Source organism: Loxodonta africana, chromosome X, assembly GCF_030014295.1.
Source record: "Loxodonta africana isolate mLoxAfr1 chromosome X, mLoxAfr1.hap2, whole genome shotgun sequence".
Lineage (NCBI taxonomy): Eukaryota > Metazoa > Chordata > Mammalia > Proboscidea > Elephantidae > Loxodonta > Loxodonta africana.
In genome coordinates, this window is record NC_087369.1 from 10,215,158 (window position 1) to 10,232,925 (window position 17,768).

General features: G+C 47.3%; 1 protein-coding gene across 1 annotated transcript in view; it reads left to right on the top strand.

The window, feature by feature from the left end:
• The window catches only part of SHROOM2 (shroom family member 2), a 155,362-nt gene that overhangs the window by 76,841 nt on the left and 60,753 nt on the right, over nucleotides 1–17,768 (top strand). Inside the window, 1 exon segment of the mRNA XM_064277954.1 lies at nucleotides 15,215–15,346. Within this exon segment, the coding sequence (XP_064134024.1) occupies nucleotides 15,215–15,346 (132 nt within the window).

Here is a 17,768-nt window from a genome sequence, read left to right on the forward strand (position 1 = left end):
CACCAAGGGGCTCCAAGACACATACACATAGTTTTCTTTAAGTTTAGATTTTCATTCAACAATTTCTGTACTAGCTGTTCAGTGACATTGGTTACATTCTTTGCAACCCATGAACCTTCTTCTTATTTCCGTTCAGGTTGTTGTGTTTCCATTAATCTCGTTTCCCTGCTTGCTTACATTCTCATCTTTGTTTTAAGGTGCTTGTTGATCATTTGGTCTCATATAGATGATTATTTAAAGGAGCACAGCACTCACAGGTGGTATTCTTTATTTCGTGAGCCACTCTGTTATTTAGCTAAATGGTGACTTTAGGGGCTACTTTCAGTTCAAGGTTTAAAGAGTATCTCAGGGCAGTAGTCTCGGGGAGTCTTTTAGTCTCAACCAGTCCAGTAAGTCTGTTTTATTTTTTTTAAGAATATGAGGCTCTGTTCCACATTTTTTTCCCCATTCCATCAGGATCCTTTTGCTGTGGCCGTGATCAGAGTGGTCAGTAGTGACAGCTGGACACCACCTCGTTCTTCTGATCTCAGGGTAGATGAGGCTGTGGTTCACGTAGACTCTTTTTTGAGTCTTTGGTTTCCTTCTTTCTCTTTCTCCCTGGATGAGTAGTATCTTAGATGGCTGCTCGTTAGCTTTTAAGACCCCAGACGCTCCTCACCAAACTAGAATGTAGAACATAGACTTTGTGAACTGTATTATGCCAATTGACTTGTGTCACTAGACTATGGCCCGAAGCCTTCAAACCCAGAAAACTGGTCCCACAAGGTGTTTGGTATGCACATAGTTTTTAAACAAATTCTAATCATGGGTCATGTACTTGTCCCTCACCTGCCCCCCTAATGACAGCTGCCATATACCATTTATTTTGTGGGCATCTTTTATTTTGGTGGGCACGGTGGCCAGGTGACGGAACAGCCGGGTCGGATTGCGACGGGCTGGGTTACAAAGGGTTGGTCTCTTGTTCCCTGGCGCGTGGTCACAGCGTATCGTGTCATCACGTAGAAACCGGTGCTGGGAATGTGAGCCGCCGGGAGATGTGCGTGCGGATCGGTATCTGCGCCAGTGGAATCTCTTTCCCAGACATGCGAGATGGAGCACTTGCTTCCTTTCTCCCAGAGGAGCCTGGGAGGAAGACAAAGGGCCATGACGGTGATCCTAGCCAAGGGCACATATGTCCCGCCTCACTGTCCCAGGTGGTGTCTGCAGGCAGCCAGGTGTCCAGGGGTGTGGTGACAGGCTCGTCGCCAGGTTTGGGGGGAGGCTGAGTGCCATGCCCTGTCTCCCAGGCAGCTGCTTGCTCCATCTCTCCGCGGCCAAGCAGGTGCTCCTATGCAGGAAGGCCCAGGCACACGTGGTCCCCTTCTATGCTTTGTTCATCATCTCTGCACAAAGTACGGGGCTACATCTTTTCCCTAGGTATCAGTCCACCCCTGGGGGTCCTCACGGCCATGTCTGCGATGGATGTTGAGTGATTGTGTTTTCACAAAGTGCCATGGGCGATTTGGATGGATGGCCATGGTGGGTGCACCCAAGGCTTAAGCCAGCATGCTTGCAAAAGATTGAGGACCAAAGACCAGGTTGCTTGCATCATTTTCCTGATGAACTTAGAGGAGTAGGTGCTGTCTGGGGACACAAGACGGTGCCAGGCTGCTGGATACACATGGGAGGTGTTGAGAAGGGGCAGCATGGTGATGATGGGGCTGAGAATTAAACAGGAAATGCCTGGCATATAGTTCTTGCCCGTTGCTAGGAGTTATGGTTACTGCCATCCAGTGCCCTAAAATATGCAATTAGAAACTCTATGGAGAGCACTTGGACGCGTTCACGAAGGCGGTGGTGGCTCAGTGGTAGAATTCTCACCTGCCATGCAGGAGACCTGGGTTCGATTCCGGCCAGTACACCGTGTGCACAGCCACCACCGTCTGTCAGTGGAGGCTTGTGTGTTGCTGTGACACGGAACAGGTTTCCGTGGAGCTTCCAGACTAAGATGGGCGAGGAAGAAAGGCCTGGAGATCTCCTTCTGAAAATCAGCCAGTGAAAACCTTCATGGATCACAGTGGTCCCATCTTGTTGTACATGGGGTGTCCATGAGTCAGAGTTCAACTTGAGGGCAGCTAACAACAACATGCTTTTGCGTGCAAAAGCTGGTCAATGAATAAGGAAGACCAAGGAGGAATTGATGCCTTGGAATTATGGTATTGACGAAGAATATTGACTATACCATGGACTGCCAAAAGAATGAGCAGATCTGTCTTGGAAGAAGTACAACCAGAATGCTCCTTAGAAGTGAGGGTGGCGAGACTGCGTCTCATGTACTTTGGATGTGTTACCAGGAGGGACCAGTCCCTGGAGAAGGATATCCCGCTTGGTGAAGTAGAGGTCCGTGAAAAAGGGCAAGATCCTCAGTGGGATGGATAGACATGGTGGCTACAACAAGGGACTCGAACATAGCAACAGTTGTGAGGATGGCGCAGGGGCAGGCAGTGTTCCGTTCTGTTGTACAGAGGGTCACTATGAGTCAGAACCGACTTGACGGCACCTGGCAACAACTACAAGGACATGTCCATCCATTTGCCTATTTCAGAGGCAAATGAACGGGCTTTAAAAACCACAGGTTCTCCTAAAGCAGCAGCTGCCGTGGAGTTGACTGCGCTCGTGTGTGTCAGAGTAGGCTGGCGCTCCGTAGGGTTTTCAGTGGCTGGATTTGTGGAAGTAGATTGCCAGGCCTTTCTTCCGAGATGTCTCTGGGCAGACTCGCACCTCCGATCTTTCGGTTTTCAGCCGAGTGCATTAATTGTTTGCGCCACCCAGAACAGCCAGCTCCTAAAAAGTATACTAAATTTCAAATGCCCTACAGAAAATTTCTTTCAAACATATCATAAATTATTTTCTTAAGCTTGTAATTGCTTTCAGTTTTTTCTCCACATTTATACTTTAATATTAATTTTGTTTCTGGTGAAGCACACCTGCCCCTCAATCATTGGTCTCTTTCCATGAAGTTTCTCTTGAACGTACAGTGTGTTGCCAGCACTTTTGTTAGGGAGCTGCAAAGCCAAATTACCTATAGGCTTGACTTGCATTATTTCCTGCTGCCTCTTTGCCTGCAGCCTTAAACCCTTTTGTGAATCTAATTATGTGCACTAAGCTTGCACTGGGGAGCAGATTAGCGCAGAGGGGGAGAGTACTGTGCTGGAGCTGAGAGGGTCAGCCAGGCTCTATGTGGTGTGCTTAAACATTAGAAGAAGGGCGGTTTCAGCTTACTGACAGCACCCATGCTTGCAGAAAACCTTGCTTGCCCCCTGCCTTCGTCCCGGGATGCTACTCCGTAGCAGTGAATTCTGCTCCTAGCCGGGATCTGGCTGAGCTCCCCCCTCCTGTGCTGGCTCTTTGGAGCTGTCCTCCAGCAGGTGACTGAGGGGACACCGCGCTGATTAGCACAGATGTTCCCAGAAGCCAGGGCAGCTTGGTCACTACATGCATTGGTGTGGCAGGAGGAAGGGGCTGGCTGAGACGCTGGAAGGCTGTGTCTTCTCCTCTTCCTTTCCAAGAGCAGAAACAGCATGGGTGCGGACGCATGGGTGTTCAGATGGAGGGTGTGCGCCATGGTGGGGGAGCTGCGTGTCGTGGGAACCCTGTGCTTCACGGGGTTGTCAGCTGTCAGCTTGTTCAGACTCGGGTAAAAAGTGTCTGTGCTGAAGCTTTTGGGGCTTGTGACCATTTGTTGCTGTGCATATTTTCTTGCTGAAGCAGTCGATGGAGAAGTTTATGTTGGATGGATATCCTGAGTTCTTTGGTCTCTTCTCCATTCTTGTTTCTATTAGTAAAGTCCAGAGAAAAGATAAAACCGCCCAGATGGTGAGTGTTTTATACTTAGTGGAAGGTTAACTGTTTAGATTTGGATTTAGTGTATGGCTTAGGCAGTTTAATCAGATGAATCTCTAATTATGTGACATGTTTAATATTATGTTTTTTTTTTTTATTCCCCGTTAGTTACTGTGGCATCGACTCTGTCTCATGGCAACCCCATGTATGTCAGAACAGAACTCTGTTCCATAGGGTTTCCAATGGCTAATTTTTTGGAAGTAGATTGCCTGACCTTTCTTCCATGGTACTCGTGGGTAGACTCGAACCTCCAGCCTTTCGGAGAGCTGCTGAGTACTTTAACAGTTTGTGCCACCCAGACACTCCTGTTTAAATGACAGTAGTCCACAGTCTCTTGTTGCTTCTTTTGTGTAGCTTTCTCTTATTTATCTACTTGTCATGCTGGCTCTCAACGTATTGGTAAGTTTTTTGTTTCATTATTCTTGTACAGCAGACCCAGTCTTGTTGATCCTCAGGCTTGTTTATAATTAGTTAATGGTTGCGCATTTGAATGTCCCGACTCCTTTCGCCAACCATCTTTTATGTTGAAATGTAGCGTACACGGTTGAATACCTGCCAGTACTTTGTGGCGGTTCCCTTTCTAAAGCTGAGTTGAATTAAATGATGCCTTAGACAGTGAGGGGATATATAGTGCCGAGTCCAGGTGGTCTGGCAAACCTCTCAGGTACCTGGGAGATGGACTTTTTTCTTTCTTCTGGACATTATCAGGGTCATAGGTATGGAAAAAAAAAAACCCGATTATAAAAGTGGCTAGAAAAAGAAGCCACCGTGCCCTCTCGCTCCATTCATCACATGACCTCTCCGTTGCTGTCTTTTCTGCTCAGGTACCAGGAGCAGCCTCTGACGCTGCACGAGAAACGTGCTCTTGCTGACTCTGCTGAGAGAGATGAGGGAACACCCGGCCTCCTGGGGGCAGGAACTTTCTGGCGCTTTCATCTTGGGCGAATGCTGGTTCTCGCTCTGGCATTTGTTTGAACGTGGCTTTGATGTCTTGTATCGGTTTCAGCTACTGAGGTCATGGGGGAATTTTTATCTTTACCTAATTCTCCTTGGGTATAAAGGCAGGAACTCCTTTGTTACTGTGCTTATTTTCTTGCCGAAACAGAGTCAATGCAGAAGTTTATGTTGGACAGTTAACCCGAGTTGTTTGACTGATATCCTGTAGCGCGTCAGATCCTGTCTGAATCATGTCACCATCCACCACGTGGTATGGTCTGCACCACTGCCCAGGGAGAGCACTCGCTGCCGTATCTGGTACTGGTTTCTGTCGAGTTGACTCAAGATGACCCCTTGTGTGTCAGAGTAGAACTGTGCTCCATAGGGTTTTCAATGGCTCAGTTTTTGGAAGGAGATAACCAGGCTTTTCTTCCAGCCCCTGGGTGGACTTGAACCTCTAACTTTCAGTCAGCAGCCACAACCCAGGGACGACTTCTGCTGTGTGACTCATTGCTGTCGAGTCGATTCTGACTTATAGCGACCCTTTAGGACAGTGTAGAACTGCCCAATAGGGTTTCCTTCGTTGTCATCTTTACGGAAGCAGATCACCAGGTCTTTTCAACCATGGAGCCGCTGGTGGGTTCAAACTGCTGGCCTTTCGGTTGGCAGCTGAGCGCTTAACCACTGAACCACCAGGGCTCCTTCTCTGCATATTAAGATATCCCTAAAAGGCTATTGGGGTCTACTTTTCCTTATAGTAACTAGCAACCCAAATCTGAACACCCCTGCATCATTTATAGAGTGCTTTGCAACATGGCTTAACGTATTAATTTAGTATGCATTCAGAGCACCCCATCGGGTCGTTCAGTATTAGTAAATCAATGTAATGTACCACATTAGTTAAAAAAAAAAAAACATTGCCGCCAAGTCGATTCTGACTCATAGCGAACCTACAGGACAGAGTAGACTGCCACGTCTTTCTCCCATGGGATGGCCGGTGGGTTCAAACTGCCCTCCTTTCAGTTAGCAGCCAAGTGCTTGACTCCTGTGCCACCAGGGCTCCTTACCACGATAGCAGAACAAAGGTAAAGAGCCATTGGGTCATCTCCATGGACATACACCCTCTTCCACCAGCACCATGTCTGCCATCGCCCGGTCTGTTCTGCCCTCCTGGAAGGTGTGTCCTTCCTGGTCTCCAGGCCGTTCTGTCTACCCGCATCACCCCCAGGCCCAGCTTATGCCTCAGCTTTCCCCCTCGTTTCTGTTGGGAGTTTACGACTGGATATTGTGTCTCCCTGCAGTGCAACGACCTCACCCACCACAGCAGACGTGCAAGTGTGAACAAATGGGTCAAGGGCAGATCCCTTCATACGTTCGGTCTGTATTTGTGTCAGATGCTCGTGGCTCTGTTATGTGGCAGGTGTGCTGTGGTGAACGGAACTGAATACCACGTGGTCTGTACTGTCAGGGCCCCAAAGTGCGTGTGTTTTTCCCTTTCATCGTGGTCCCCCTCGTGGCATGCGTGCATACTGTTCATGCCATCCACAGCTCTAGTGAGTGTGGGTTAACCATGACCCATCTGTCAGTGTGTTCTACTGGGCAGCTTGCATGTTGCTGTGGTGCTGGAAGCTATGCCACTGGTACTTTAAATGCCCACAGGGTCACCCATGGTGGACAGGTTTCAGGGGAGCTTCCAGATTAAGACAGACTAGGAAGAAAGGCCTGGCAGTCTACCTCCGAAAATCAGCCAGTGAAGACTGTATGGATCATGACAGAATGTTGTCTGATACAGTGCTGGAAGATAAGCGCTGTAGGTCAGCAACGGGCTGAAACATACCAACCATCATGAAGATAGTGCAGGACCAGGCAGTGTTTCTTTCTGTTTTGTGCAAGGTCGCCATGAGTTGGAGCCAACTCGATGGCAGTCAACAGCCTGTGGATTGAAGCCCCGTGAGTTTGTGTCTTGTTTGGGAAGACACACCGCCACCCTGTAGACCTCCCCACTCTAGTCGTGTCTGGCCCAAAGGAGTTGGAGCCACGCTGAAGGAATGACAAGTGTCTGAGGACTCCAGGTGGCACCAAGGCTCCCCTGTCCAGCTTCATAACAGGGTTGTGACTGGACAACCAGCAGACAAATGCCACATGTCCCTCTGTCTCCTGAGCAGCACAGATCCAGCCATTTCAGGGCATCAGAGTGGTAGCAAACAGAAACCAGCCTGAATTTTTCTTGATTTCCGAGTACATTCCTTATGCACCAGGAGCTTCAGAGGATTGGTGAGAAAAGCAATTGTGTTTTGGGAAAATTTCACCTTCCCTAGTGGGTATGGACTGGTGGCATAGTGGTTAAGAGCTATCTATGGCTGCTAACCAAAAGGTTGGCATTTCAAATCTATCAGGCGCTCCTTGGAAACCGTATGGGGGCAGTTCTACTCTGTCCTGTAGGGTCAGTATGAGTCAGAATCCACTTGATGGTAATGGGTTAGTGGTACCCTGGAGGCACAAACGGTTAAGCGTTCGGCTACAAACGGAAAGGTCGGTGATTCAAACCCACCCACCAGCTCCGCGTGAGAAAGACCTGGTGATATGCTCCCATAAAGATTATCAAAAAAACCCATTGCCCTCTCGAGTTGACTCTGACTATAGGGACCCTACAGGGCAGAGTAGGACTGCTCCGTAGGGTTTCCAAGGCTGAAATCTTTATGGAAGTGGACTGCCACACCTTTCTCCCCTGGAGCAGCTGGTGGGTTCAAATTGCCGACCTTTCATTTAGCAGCCGAGTACTTTTGTAGAACCATCACCTCTATCTAGTTCCCGTTTCCATCACCTCCAAAAGAAGCCCCACACTGGTTAGCAGTCGCTCCGCCTTCCTCCTGGCCCCTTCCCCTCCAGCCCCTGGCAACCACTAATCTGTTTTCTGTTCCCATGGCTTCGCCTGTTCTGGACGTTTGGTATAAATGCAGTCATACAGCATTTGCCCTTACGTCCTGGCATCTCTCACTTAGCAGACTGCTGAGATTTTTACACGTACTTGGTGCTCACCCAGTGGTTGAATCCTGAAAACGCGCATCTTGAAATGTGGCCAGGGAACAGTGTGCCTGGCTTTGCAGATTATGAAAGCATCTCAGAATGTTGGGCCGCGACTCAGCTATTACGCATGGGCGCCCGTCTTACCACCGTCAGGGCCCAGGGTGGGGAGGATCTTTATAGCCGGCATCACCTATGAAATACGTACAGCCTCAGCGTCTAGAAGATTGGTTGCTTCTTCCTCAGGTTCCACCCAGTCAACCGCTTTCTGTGTAGAAATCCTTGATCGTTGGTATGTTTGAGTCCATTGTTGTGGCCACTGTGTACTCTGAATGTCTTCCAGGCTGGGGGACTCATCTCCAGTGTTCTGTTGTGATCCTTAGGGTTTCGTTGACTGGTTTTTGGAAGTAGATCTCCAGGCCTTTCTGCCTCGTCTGAGTCTGGAAGCTCTGCTGAAACCTGTCCACCACGGGTAGCCCCGCTGGTATTTGAAATACCGGGGGCATAGCTTCCAACTTCACGGCAACACACAGGCCCACACAGTGTGTCACACTGACAGGTGGGTAGTGGTCATTACCAGCCCTTTCTGCTAGATTAGAATTATTATTTGTGAAGTGAAGTATCAAGGCTTCCTTTTGTTTCAAAAACGTATGTTTTGAACACGTTTGCTCTTCCATGGTGTTTGAGCCTCGTTTCTAAACGCGTGGCCAGGCTTCAATGATCTCACGTAGGTCAGGGGCTGCTTCTCAGGCTGGAGGAGGGAGATGTCAATGACTCGATCTCTTTACTCTCAGCCGGTCCTTCTGTTGCTTTGTCCTGCGCCCTCGTTTCTTTCTGCGCCTAAAGCGAAGGGTGCTTTCTGGGCACCCTCAGCCTATACCGGGGTATGGCCAGCATCGTGACAGCTGCCTGACGGTTTGCAGATTTTTCTGTTTTGTAATTTTTCACTCAGTCCCCTTAGTCATTCTGAGTCCTTAACCATATGAGATCCAGAAATCTCTTGACAAGCAGGGAAAACAGAAGTCTAGTTGCATTTATCATGAATTGTCTGTACTGACAAACTTGAGAGCTTTTAAAAATGTGCGTCTAAAGGTCTGGTACAAGCCCCCTGGGTGATGCAAACAGTTTGTGCTTGACTTCTCACCTCAAGGTTGACAGTAGGAACCCACCCAGCAGTGCCACGGAAGAAAGCCCTGGCCCTGGTGATCTGCTTTCATAAAGATTACAGCCAAGAAAACCCTATGGGGGCAGTTGTACCCTGTTATATATATGGGGTTGTCATGAGTCGGAATCGACTCAAGGACAGTGGGTTTGGTGTTTGGCTGAAGGGTCTGACGTCCAAGACCCGGAAGTGGCACATTTAATAGCAACAGCTATCTTGTTGTGTACCAAAAAACCCAAAACCAAACCCGTCGCCTTCGATTCTGATTCACAGCGACCCTACAGGACAGAGTAGAACTACCCCATAGGGTTTCTGGGGAGTGTCTGGTGGATTCCAACTGCCAACCTTTTGGTTAGCAGCTGTAGCTCTTAACCACGGTGCCACCCGGGCTGCATTTTTGTGTACGCAAGAATGTAATTCAGGAGATGTTTGTTTTTTGTTTTTGTTTCTCTTACCTTAAAGAATTTTATTCCCAAGTTTTATAGTTTAGGCAACTATAAAACTTGTTATCATTCTAAGTGGTTATCGTTCAGTAGCAGTATTTTCAACAACGTTTATGTTTGAGGTTTTAGCCTCTCGACTCACATCTACAAGGGCTTCTTTTTACATTTTATTTTATTTATTGTGCTTTAGATGAAAGTTTACAGCTCAAGTTAGGTTCTCATACAAAAATTTATGCACATGTTGTTAAGTGACCCCAGTTGCTCTTTCTATAATGTGACGCACACTCCCCCTATCCATCCCGGGTTTCCTGTGTCCACTCAACCAGCTCCTGTCCCTTTCTGCCTTCTCATCTCACCTCCGGGCAGAAGCTGCCCATTTAGTCTGGTGTATCTACTTGAACTAAGAAGCACGCTCTTCACAAGTACTGTTTTATGTCTTATACTCCAGGCTAACCTTCTACAAGGAATTCTTCAGCTGTTCTTGTAAAATCTGTTATTTTATTTATTTATTTTTTTGTATGAAACTGATTTTTTTTTCATATTAACTTTTATTGAGCTTCAAGTGAACGTTTACAAATCAAGTCAAACTGTCACGTATAAGTTTATATACACCTTACTCCGTACTCCCACTTGCTCTCCCTCTAATGAGTCAGCCCTTCCAGTCTCTCCTTTGGTGACAATTTTGCCAGCTTCCAACTCTCTCTATCCTCCCATCCCCCCTCCAGACAGGAGATGCCAACACAGTCTCAAGTGTCCACCTGATACAAGTAGCTCACTCTTCATCAGCATCTCTCTCCTACCCACTGTCCAGTCCCTTTCATGTCTGATGAGTTGTCTTCGGGAATGGTTCCTGTCCTGGCCAACAGAAGGTTTGGGGACCATGACCGCCGGGATTCCTCTAGTCTCAGTCAGACCATTAAGTATGGTCTTTTTGTGAGAATTTGGGGTCTGCATCCCACTGATCTCCTGATCCCTCAGGGGTTCTCTGTTATGCTCCCTGTCAGGGCAGTCATCGATTGTGGCCGGGCACCAACTAGTTCTTCTGGTCTCAGGATGATGTAAGTCTCTGGTTCATGTGGCCCTTTCTGTCTCTTGGGCTCATAGTTATCGTGTGACCTTGGTGTTCTTCATTCTCCTTTGATCCAGGTGGGTTGAGACCAATTGATGCATCTTAGATGGCCGCTTGTTAGCATTTAAGACCCCAGACGCCACATTTCGAAGTGGGATGCAGAATGTTTTCATAATTGAATTATTTTGCCAATTGACTTAGAAGTCCCCTTAAACCATGATTCCCAAACCCCCGCCCTTGCTCCGCCGACCTTTGAAGCATTCATTTTATCCCGGGAACTTCTTTGCTTTTGGTCCAGTCCAGTTGAGCTGACGTTCCATGTATTGAGTATTGTCCTTCCCTTCACCTAAAGCAGTTCTTATCTACTAACTAATCAGTAAAAAACCCTCTCCTACCCTCCCTCTCTCCTCCCCTCGTAACCACAAAAGTATGTGTTCTTCTCAGTTTATACTGTTTCTCAAGAACTTATAATAGTGGTCTTATACAATATTTGTCCTTTTGCCTCTGACTGATTTCGCTCAGCATAATGCCTTCCAGGTTCCTCCATGTTATGAAATGTTTCACAGAAAATCTGTTATTTTAAATTGTTACTTAGAATTTGCTGGGAAACTCATCTTTTTTTTTTTCTCAATATATTTTTCTTATATTCTGGATGAATGGCAAATTACAATTAATGTTATCTATGATTTGGAGGTTTTCCTCCTTGTAAAATATTAATGTAGAAAAGTTCACATGCAGCTTATAATTGAGTCTCACAAGATACGAAGAATTCGTGAATAAGAGTGTTCTTGAAAACCTCATGGTCTACCAAGAGAATATGTCCACACAAAAACGTGTACACAAATGTTCATAGCAACACTGTTTACAGGGGCCAAAAAGTGAAAACAACGTAAATGCCCATCAACAGATGAATGGATAAACAAAATATGGCCTATCCATACAATGGAATTTTACTCAAAAATAAAGAGAAATGAAGTTCAGCTACATGGTACAATGTGGACGAACCTTGAATGTTATGTTGAGTGAAAGAAGCCAGACACAAAAGGCCATGTATTGTATGATTCCATTTATATGAAATGTCCGGAGTCGGTACATCCAGAGAGACAGAAAGTAGATTAGTGGTTGTCTACGGCTCAAGTATGGGGTCGTTGGGAGGTGACTGCTCAGGAATATGGGATTTTTGGGGGGATGATGAAAGTATTCCAACATTAGACAATATGATTGTTAGACACAACCTAGTGAATATATCAAAAATAAATTGTCCACTTTAAATGAGTGAACTGTATAATTGTGTATCTTGATAAAAGTGTTATGGAACTACAGAAACAACAACAACAACAACAAAAATACCCTCCAGGCCTAATTGGAGTTAAATGCCCAGAAAATTGAATATGCTTTTTTTTGGTTTACAGAAGTTAGTATATCAAATGATTTTACATGATTAGAATCAGGAGGTACACCAAGCCATTTTATTCTGTTCTGTGTGGTCTAAGAGGAGCCCTGTTGGTGCAGTGGTTAAGCGCTTGGCTGCTAACCGAAAGGTTGGCAGTTTGAACCCACCAGCCCCCCGCGGGAGAAAGATGTAGCAGTCTGCTCCAGTAAAGATTACAGCCTTGAAAACCCTACGAGGCAGTTCTGCTCTGTCCTGTATGGTTGCTATGAGTCAGAATCGACTCCATAGCAACAGGTTTTTTTTTTTTTTTTGGTATAGTTCAAAATGTTAGAAACCTGTGTTGCCTTGGAAGAGATGGATGCATTCTTAGTCTCAGCTTTTTGTCTGAGATGAGCAGGACATGGTGAAAAGAACATTTTAATCCATCCGAGGACAGGCGACTTCGGCTTGTTGTCTTCTCCTTGCTTTAGTCACTGCCCTCTTTGAGCTTCATTTATCTTGAAGCGTAAATAGAAAAAACTTCTCCTTGCTACCTTTCAGGGTTATTGTCAGGGCTTAATGAGCTCATTGATATGAAGTGCTTCATTACTACATGGAGGTAGGGAGGTGGTGGGGTTCCATGTCTTGGAGGAGGCGGCGAGCTTGGCTTGTGTTTGGAATGGCCGCCAACGAGTGTTGGCAGTGCTGGGCTGGTCTTTGTGGGCCACCCAGGGCCATGCTATTTACAATATCAGCTCTGTTATAGTCCTGAAGGCCCATAGCACAGGGTCATTTACACTGGTTTTGAGACACGTATTGGAGCAGGAACAATTCAGTCACTTCCTGAGCCAGTGACCAGGCCTGGGCAACCCCTAGCATCTACTCTGCACTGACCCATGGTTGTTCGCTTCTGGTAGATGAAAGCTTTGCTCCTTCTCTGTGAGGCAGGGCGTCGCACCCATTTTACAGATGAGCAGGTCAAGAGAATCATATTTATTCTCCCTTGATGCGTATTTACAGATTTGGGAGTCTATGAAGGTCATTGCGTGCTTTTCTCTTGTGATGAGAGGTGTCTAGAAGTTTGTCCAAGCGACCGTGGGGCCCAGGCCAACGTCTGAGAGCCTGAACTGGTGATGAGCTCAGGTGGCTGGCTCTGGTAGTCTTGGACATGACCAGAGAAGAAAGTTGCTGACGCAGTGCTGCCATGGCCCAGAGTATCTGCTATACCTGGTGAGGGAAGGAGGGCATCTCCTGGGATCCAGATGGTAGGACAGGGCTGTTGGCGTGATACCAACTGCTCTGTCTCACTTAGCTCTCTGGCTGGTGGTAGTTTTTCTGGAAAAAACATTTAGCCCATGAATGGAGCATCCCTTTCCCAGTAACCCCAGCCAACACCCCAGCCTTTTCGGTTGCAGGGTTGAAATACCACCCCCTGCAAGTGGAGAGCATTGGCTTTTCCGAGCCTTCTTTTTTTCTTTTTTTTCTTTGCCTCCAGTCTCAATCAGCCTAGTTTACTCCTGTCATTAATTAACTATAAAGGAAGATGAAAGCAGTTGTGGATATGGTAGCACAGGAAAAGCTGTCTGAAAATGATATTCACGTGGCCAGAACCTTCCTTACGAGGATTCTGAGGAATTCTATGAGGTACAGTCTTGGATTTACGATTCCTTTGCATCTGTGTTGTAATGAATTAGTCTATCGTATGTTTTCCCTGTAGTTCGTGTGAAGCTAGCATGAAGTTCGTATGTTCTACGTTTTGCCACCTGTGTTTTTTTTTACCTCGTTAAACTGATCTGAGCCATCAAATAGCTGGTGTTAAAATGCATTTTGGTTTTATTTCCTACTTAGGTAATTTTCTTTAATGTTTCTGCCGGCTTGGAAAAAGGTATGGTCTCCATAAAGAGACTCAGTAGAGTTTTTTTGTTATGTGTTGTTTTGGTTTTAACTTCTTTTGATTTTAAAATTGCGGTAAGTATATATATAACAAAACGTTTGCCGTTTCAACATGTTTTATGTGTTCGATTCAGTGACACAGATTACAGCTGTGGCCTCTGTAGGGACTTTTCAACTGAACATACTTTATCACCCCTGGGCAGGTGTGGCCAGAAGAACAATAAGACTTACACCAGGTGGTGGGGATGGTGCAGTGGGGGCCCAGGAGGCTCACACCACATTCAGAAGTCCTGGCTTCAACCCACTTGTGCTCTTTGTCTTGGCAGTTACCATTCACACCATCCTGTTCACAGGGACCCTTGTTTGAAGTCACAGGTACTGATATCACAGGTATGCACTGACATCACAGGCATGGACACACTGATGTCACAGGCCTGCGCTGACACCACGGGCATGGACTGACGTCATAGGCATGAACCGAGTCACGGGCACACTGACATCATGGGGTACGCACTGAGAGGCTCAGAGGAAGATACAGCCACTTGTCTCAGTCAGCTCTCAGACAGCCTTTATTTACTTCCTTAACTAATTACGTAAACACACACACGGAGTCTAGACTGTATCCCAGCCCAGTCCCATCTCCTCAGGGATGCTCAGGGCCGTACACAAAGCTGGGCAGAAGCCGGTAAGGGAGAAGGTTTGGGCTTTGTTTTTGTGGACAAAGTAAGTATTTATTTACTTTCTTACTTATTTAGAGGAGCCCCTCGGTGGTGCAAATGGCAAACATGCTTGAACGTTAGCTGAAAGGTTGGCGATTCGAGTCCACCTAGAGGTTCCTCAGAAGAGAGTCCTGGGGATCTATTTCTGAAAGATCAGAGCCATCAAAAGTCCTGTGGAGCGAGGCTGTACTCTGACACACATGGGGGCGCCGTGAGTTGGCATTGACTCCGCGGTGCCTGCTTTGGTTTTTGGTCTGGTACTTATTTAGAATACATTTTGGAGACTAAGGGCTGGTTCACATTTTGGATCCTCTGATTCCCACCTGGCACTAGGGCAAATCAGTCCTGAATAATCCTGAAAACAGAACGTTCTTGCCCAGATGCAGTGGACCAGTACCAGTTGCTGTTGAGTAGAATGTGAGGCACAGGGACTTATATGTGTATCAGAGTAGAACTGTGCCCATAGGGTTTTCAGTGGGTGATGTTTTGGGAGGAGATGGCCAGGGCTTTCTCCCTAGGTCCATCTGGGTGGACTTCAACCACAAACCTTTTGTTTAGCAGCCAAGCTCATTAACTGCCTGCACCAGGAGAGATTGTTGGATGCAGTGGCAGGCCCTGGAAGCGAACATATAGCCCTGCAGCATGGGCCTTGTGTCCTGCCCTGGCGCACTGCTGTCCTGGGTGAGTCCTGAGCCTTCTGCATTCTCTTTTCAGGAGGAGTGAGCTGAGCTGGAGGCCACACTCCTGGCATGCCACCAAGTTCTGTGATGGCGCCCCTGAGGCGGTAGCCATTCCATTCTCCACGGCCGGCACCTGCCCATCCTGGCACACCCGGCACCATGCGAGGTAGGCGCTCTCCCACCCAGGTGGGAAGCTTCCTTGGCATCTCCACCCCCGCATGGCCGCCCGTTCTGGATGATTTTTGTTTTCTTCTGATGAGGAAAAGGCCATCAATGCCCCGTTTCAGATGGAACCGTCTTGATGTCTCAGTGAGCAGGCAGGTTTGTGGCGCTTGAAAACAAGAAAGCTGAAAACACCAGAGGAAGGACTTCTGAGTGTGCTTTCTCTTCTGTGCCCTGTGAGGGACAAGTGGAGAGCCTTGGGGTCCCTTTCTGGCTACACCCCTCTGGGAACATCACGGGGACGCTAGGACGAAAGGCTTGTCAGCCAGGATGTCGGCAGTTCTTAGCCAGGTGGCACGATGTGAATGTACCCCACGTACCTGCAGCCCCTACTCTTCCTGGAGATGTCCCCTCAGGGATGGGATGGCAGCTTTGTGGGTGGGGAGGTATATTTCACCAGCGCTTCCTGGGTTTTTTTTTTCCTGGGTGATTTGTGAAGCATCTGCACCCTTTTCCCTGCCTCCTGAGTGCTGGCGGGAGACACAGGGGACCAGAGAGCTCCTCAGCCACGTCAGGGGTCACGTTGTGGTTTCCTGCTGCATGAGTCATGGGCCGGGGCTGAGCCCACATCCCAGGGTCAGGTGGGCTGACGTCGGGCGAGGCCTGCGGCAGCACCACATGGCTCCCTCCAGTCCCTGGTGCTGCTGACTTGGGACCTCAAGTGGTTCGTGGTGAAATTCCTCACTGGTTTCCTGCCTGGAGGATGAATAGTAGTGTAGCTTTAGGGTGTGTGTGTGTGTGTGTGTGTGTGTGTGTGTGTGTGTGTGTGTGTGTGTGTGTGTGATTATGCATGTGAGTGTATGTTAGAGGGTGTGTGCATGTGATATGTTTCAGTGTGTGTGTGCAAACATGTCAGAGTGTGTGCTTGTGTGTTTGTTGTGTGTGTGTTTCAGAGAATGTGTGCCTGTGTGTTTTTTGCTGTGTGTGCATGTGAAATTGTGTTTGAGTGTGTGTGAGAGTGTTGGAGTGTGTGTGTGTGAGTGTGTTTGAGTGGGAGTGTGTATGCCTGTGTGTGTGTGTTGCATGTGCACGTGAGAGAGTGAGTGTGTGTGCATGGGAGAATGAGAAAGTGTGAGGGTGTGAGACTCGTGTGTGCATGTGTGTTTGTATATGTGTGATGTGTGGACTCATGAGAATGTGTGTGTTTGTGTGAATGTAAGGGTGTGTGTGTGTGTGTGTGAGAGAGAGCATGCCTGTATGTGTCTGGAGCAACCGTAACCATCTCAAAACTCATTTTTGTCCAAAATCCATTTTTGGCCTTTAACAAATGACAAGTCTGCTACACAATCGCAAAGTAAAGTGTGTATGTGATGGAAGGAACTGCATCTCAAATACGATGTCACCTCGTTAAAGCCACGAGGGACAATGTGCTTAGAGTCCACGGTATCCTGAAAACCACAGACCCTCATCTGAGTGGGAAATTTAATGAAGAGTGGGCCTTCGATTTCATTGTCGAATATGATCTCCATTAAGCCCATGTGGCAGTTTCTTTATTAAGGAAGAATAATATTGCCCACATCTGTGTCCACACAGTGCTTAGCGTTCCCTATATCCACTCAGACTTGGGATTGCTTGGAAAAATCACCCCAGGAGTATTGGGGGCAGAGTGGACAGCAAAGTACTTGGTGTTTGGGAACATCTATAAAAACCTAACGGGCCATCCCCCTCCCTCAGATCACTTGGCCAGTTCATTTTCCTGTCTTTGCACTGTTTACATGTTTTTCTTTCTTCTCCTAAAAATCCAAAACCAAACCGACTGCCGACTCATAGCAGCCCTGTAGGGGTAGAACTGCCCAGTAGGGTTTCCAAGGCTGTAATCTTTACAGAAACAGACTGCCACGTCTTTCTTCCGCGGGGCCACTGGTGGGTTTGAACTGCCAACCTCTTGGATAACAGTCCTTGGCTTAATCACTGCGCCACCAGGGCTCCCAAAGCTATTGTAGCCACAGCTATTTTTTTGTTTCCCTTGAAACCTGAAGGTTCCATCTTTATTGAGCTTTAATGAAACTTTTAACATCTGGATTAAATAGTTTCACCATCCATCGTTATCAGTCTCACATGTAACACCGTTAACATCTCACGGGATAATTCATTGCTTAATTATCCTTTTATAGCTTGGCTTGCTTTAATAAGCCTCGCTTTTTATTTCCTTGTCTTAGATGCCATCCTGATTATGACCCTGTATTACTGACGTTAAGGAATGCTGGTGGAGCAACATTTAAGCCCTTGGCTGCTGACCTGAAGGTTGGCGGTTCAAACCCACCCAGTGGCCCCACGAGAGAAATGACCTGGTGATCTGCTCCTATAAAGATTACAGCCTAGGAAACTCTGTGGGGCAGTTTTACTCCGTCACATGGGGTTGCTGT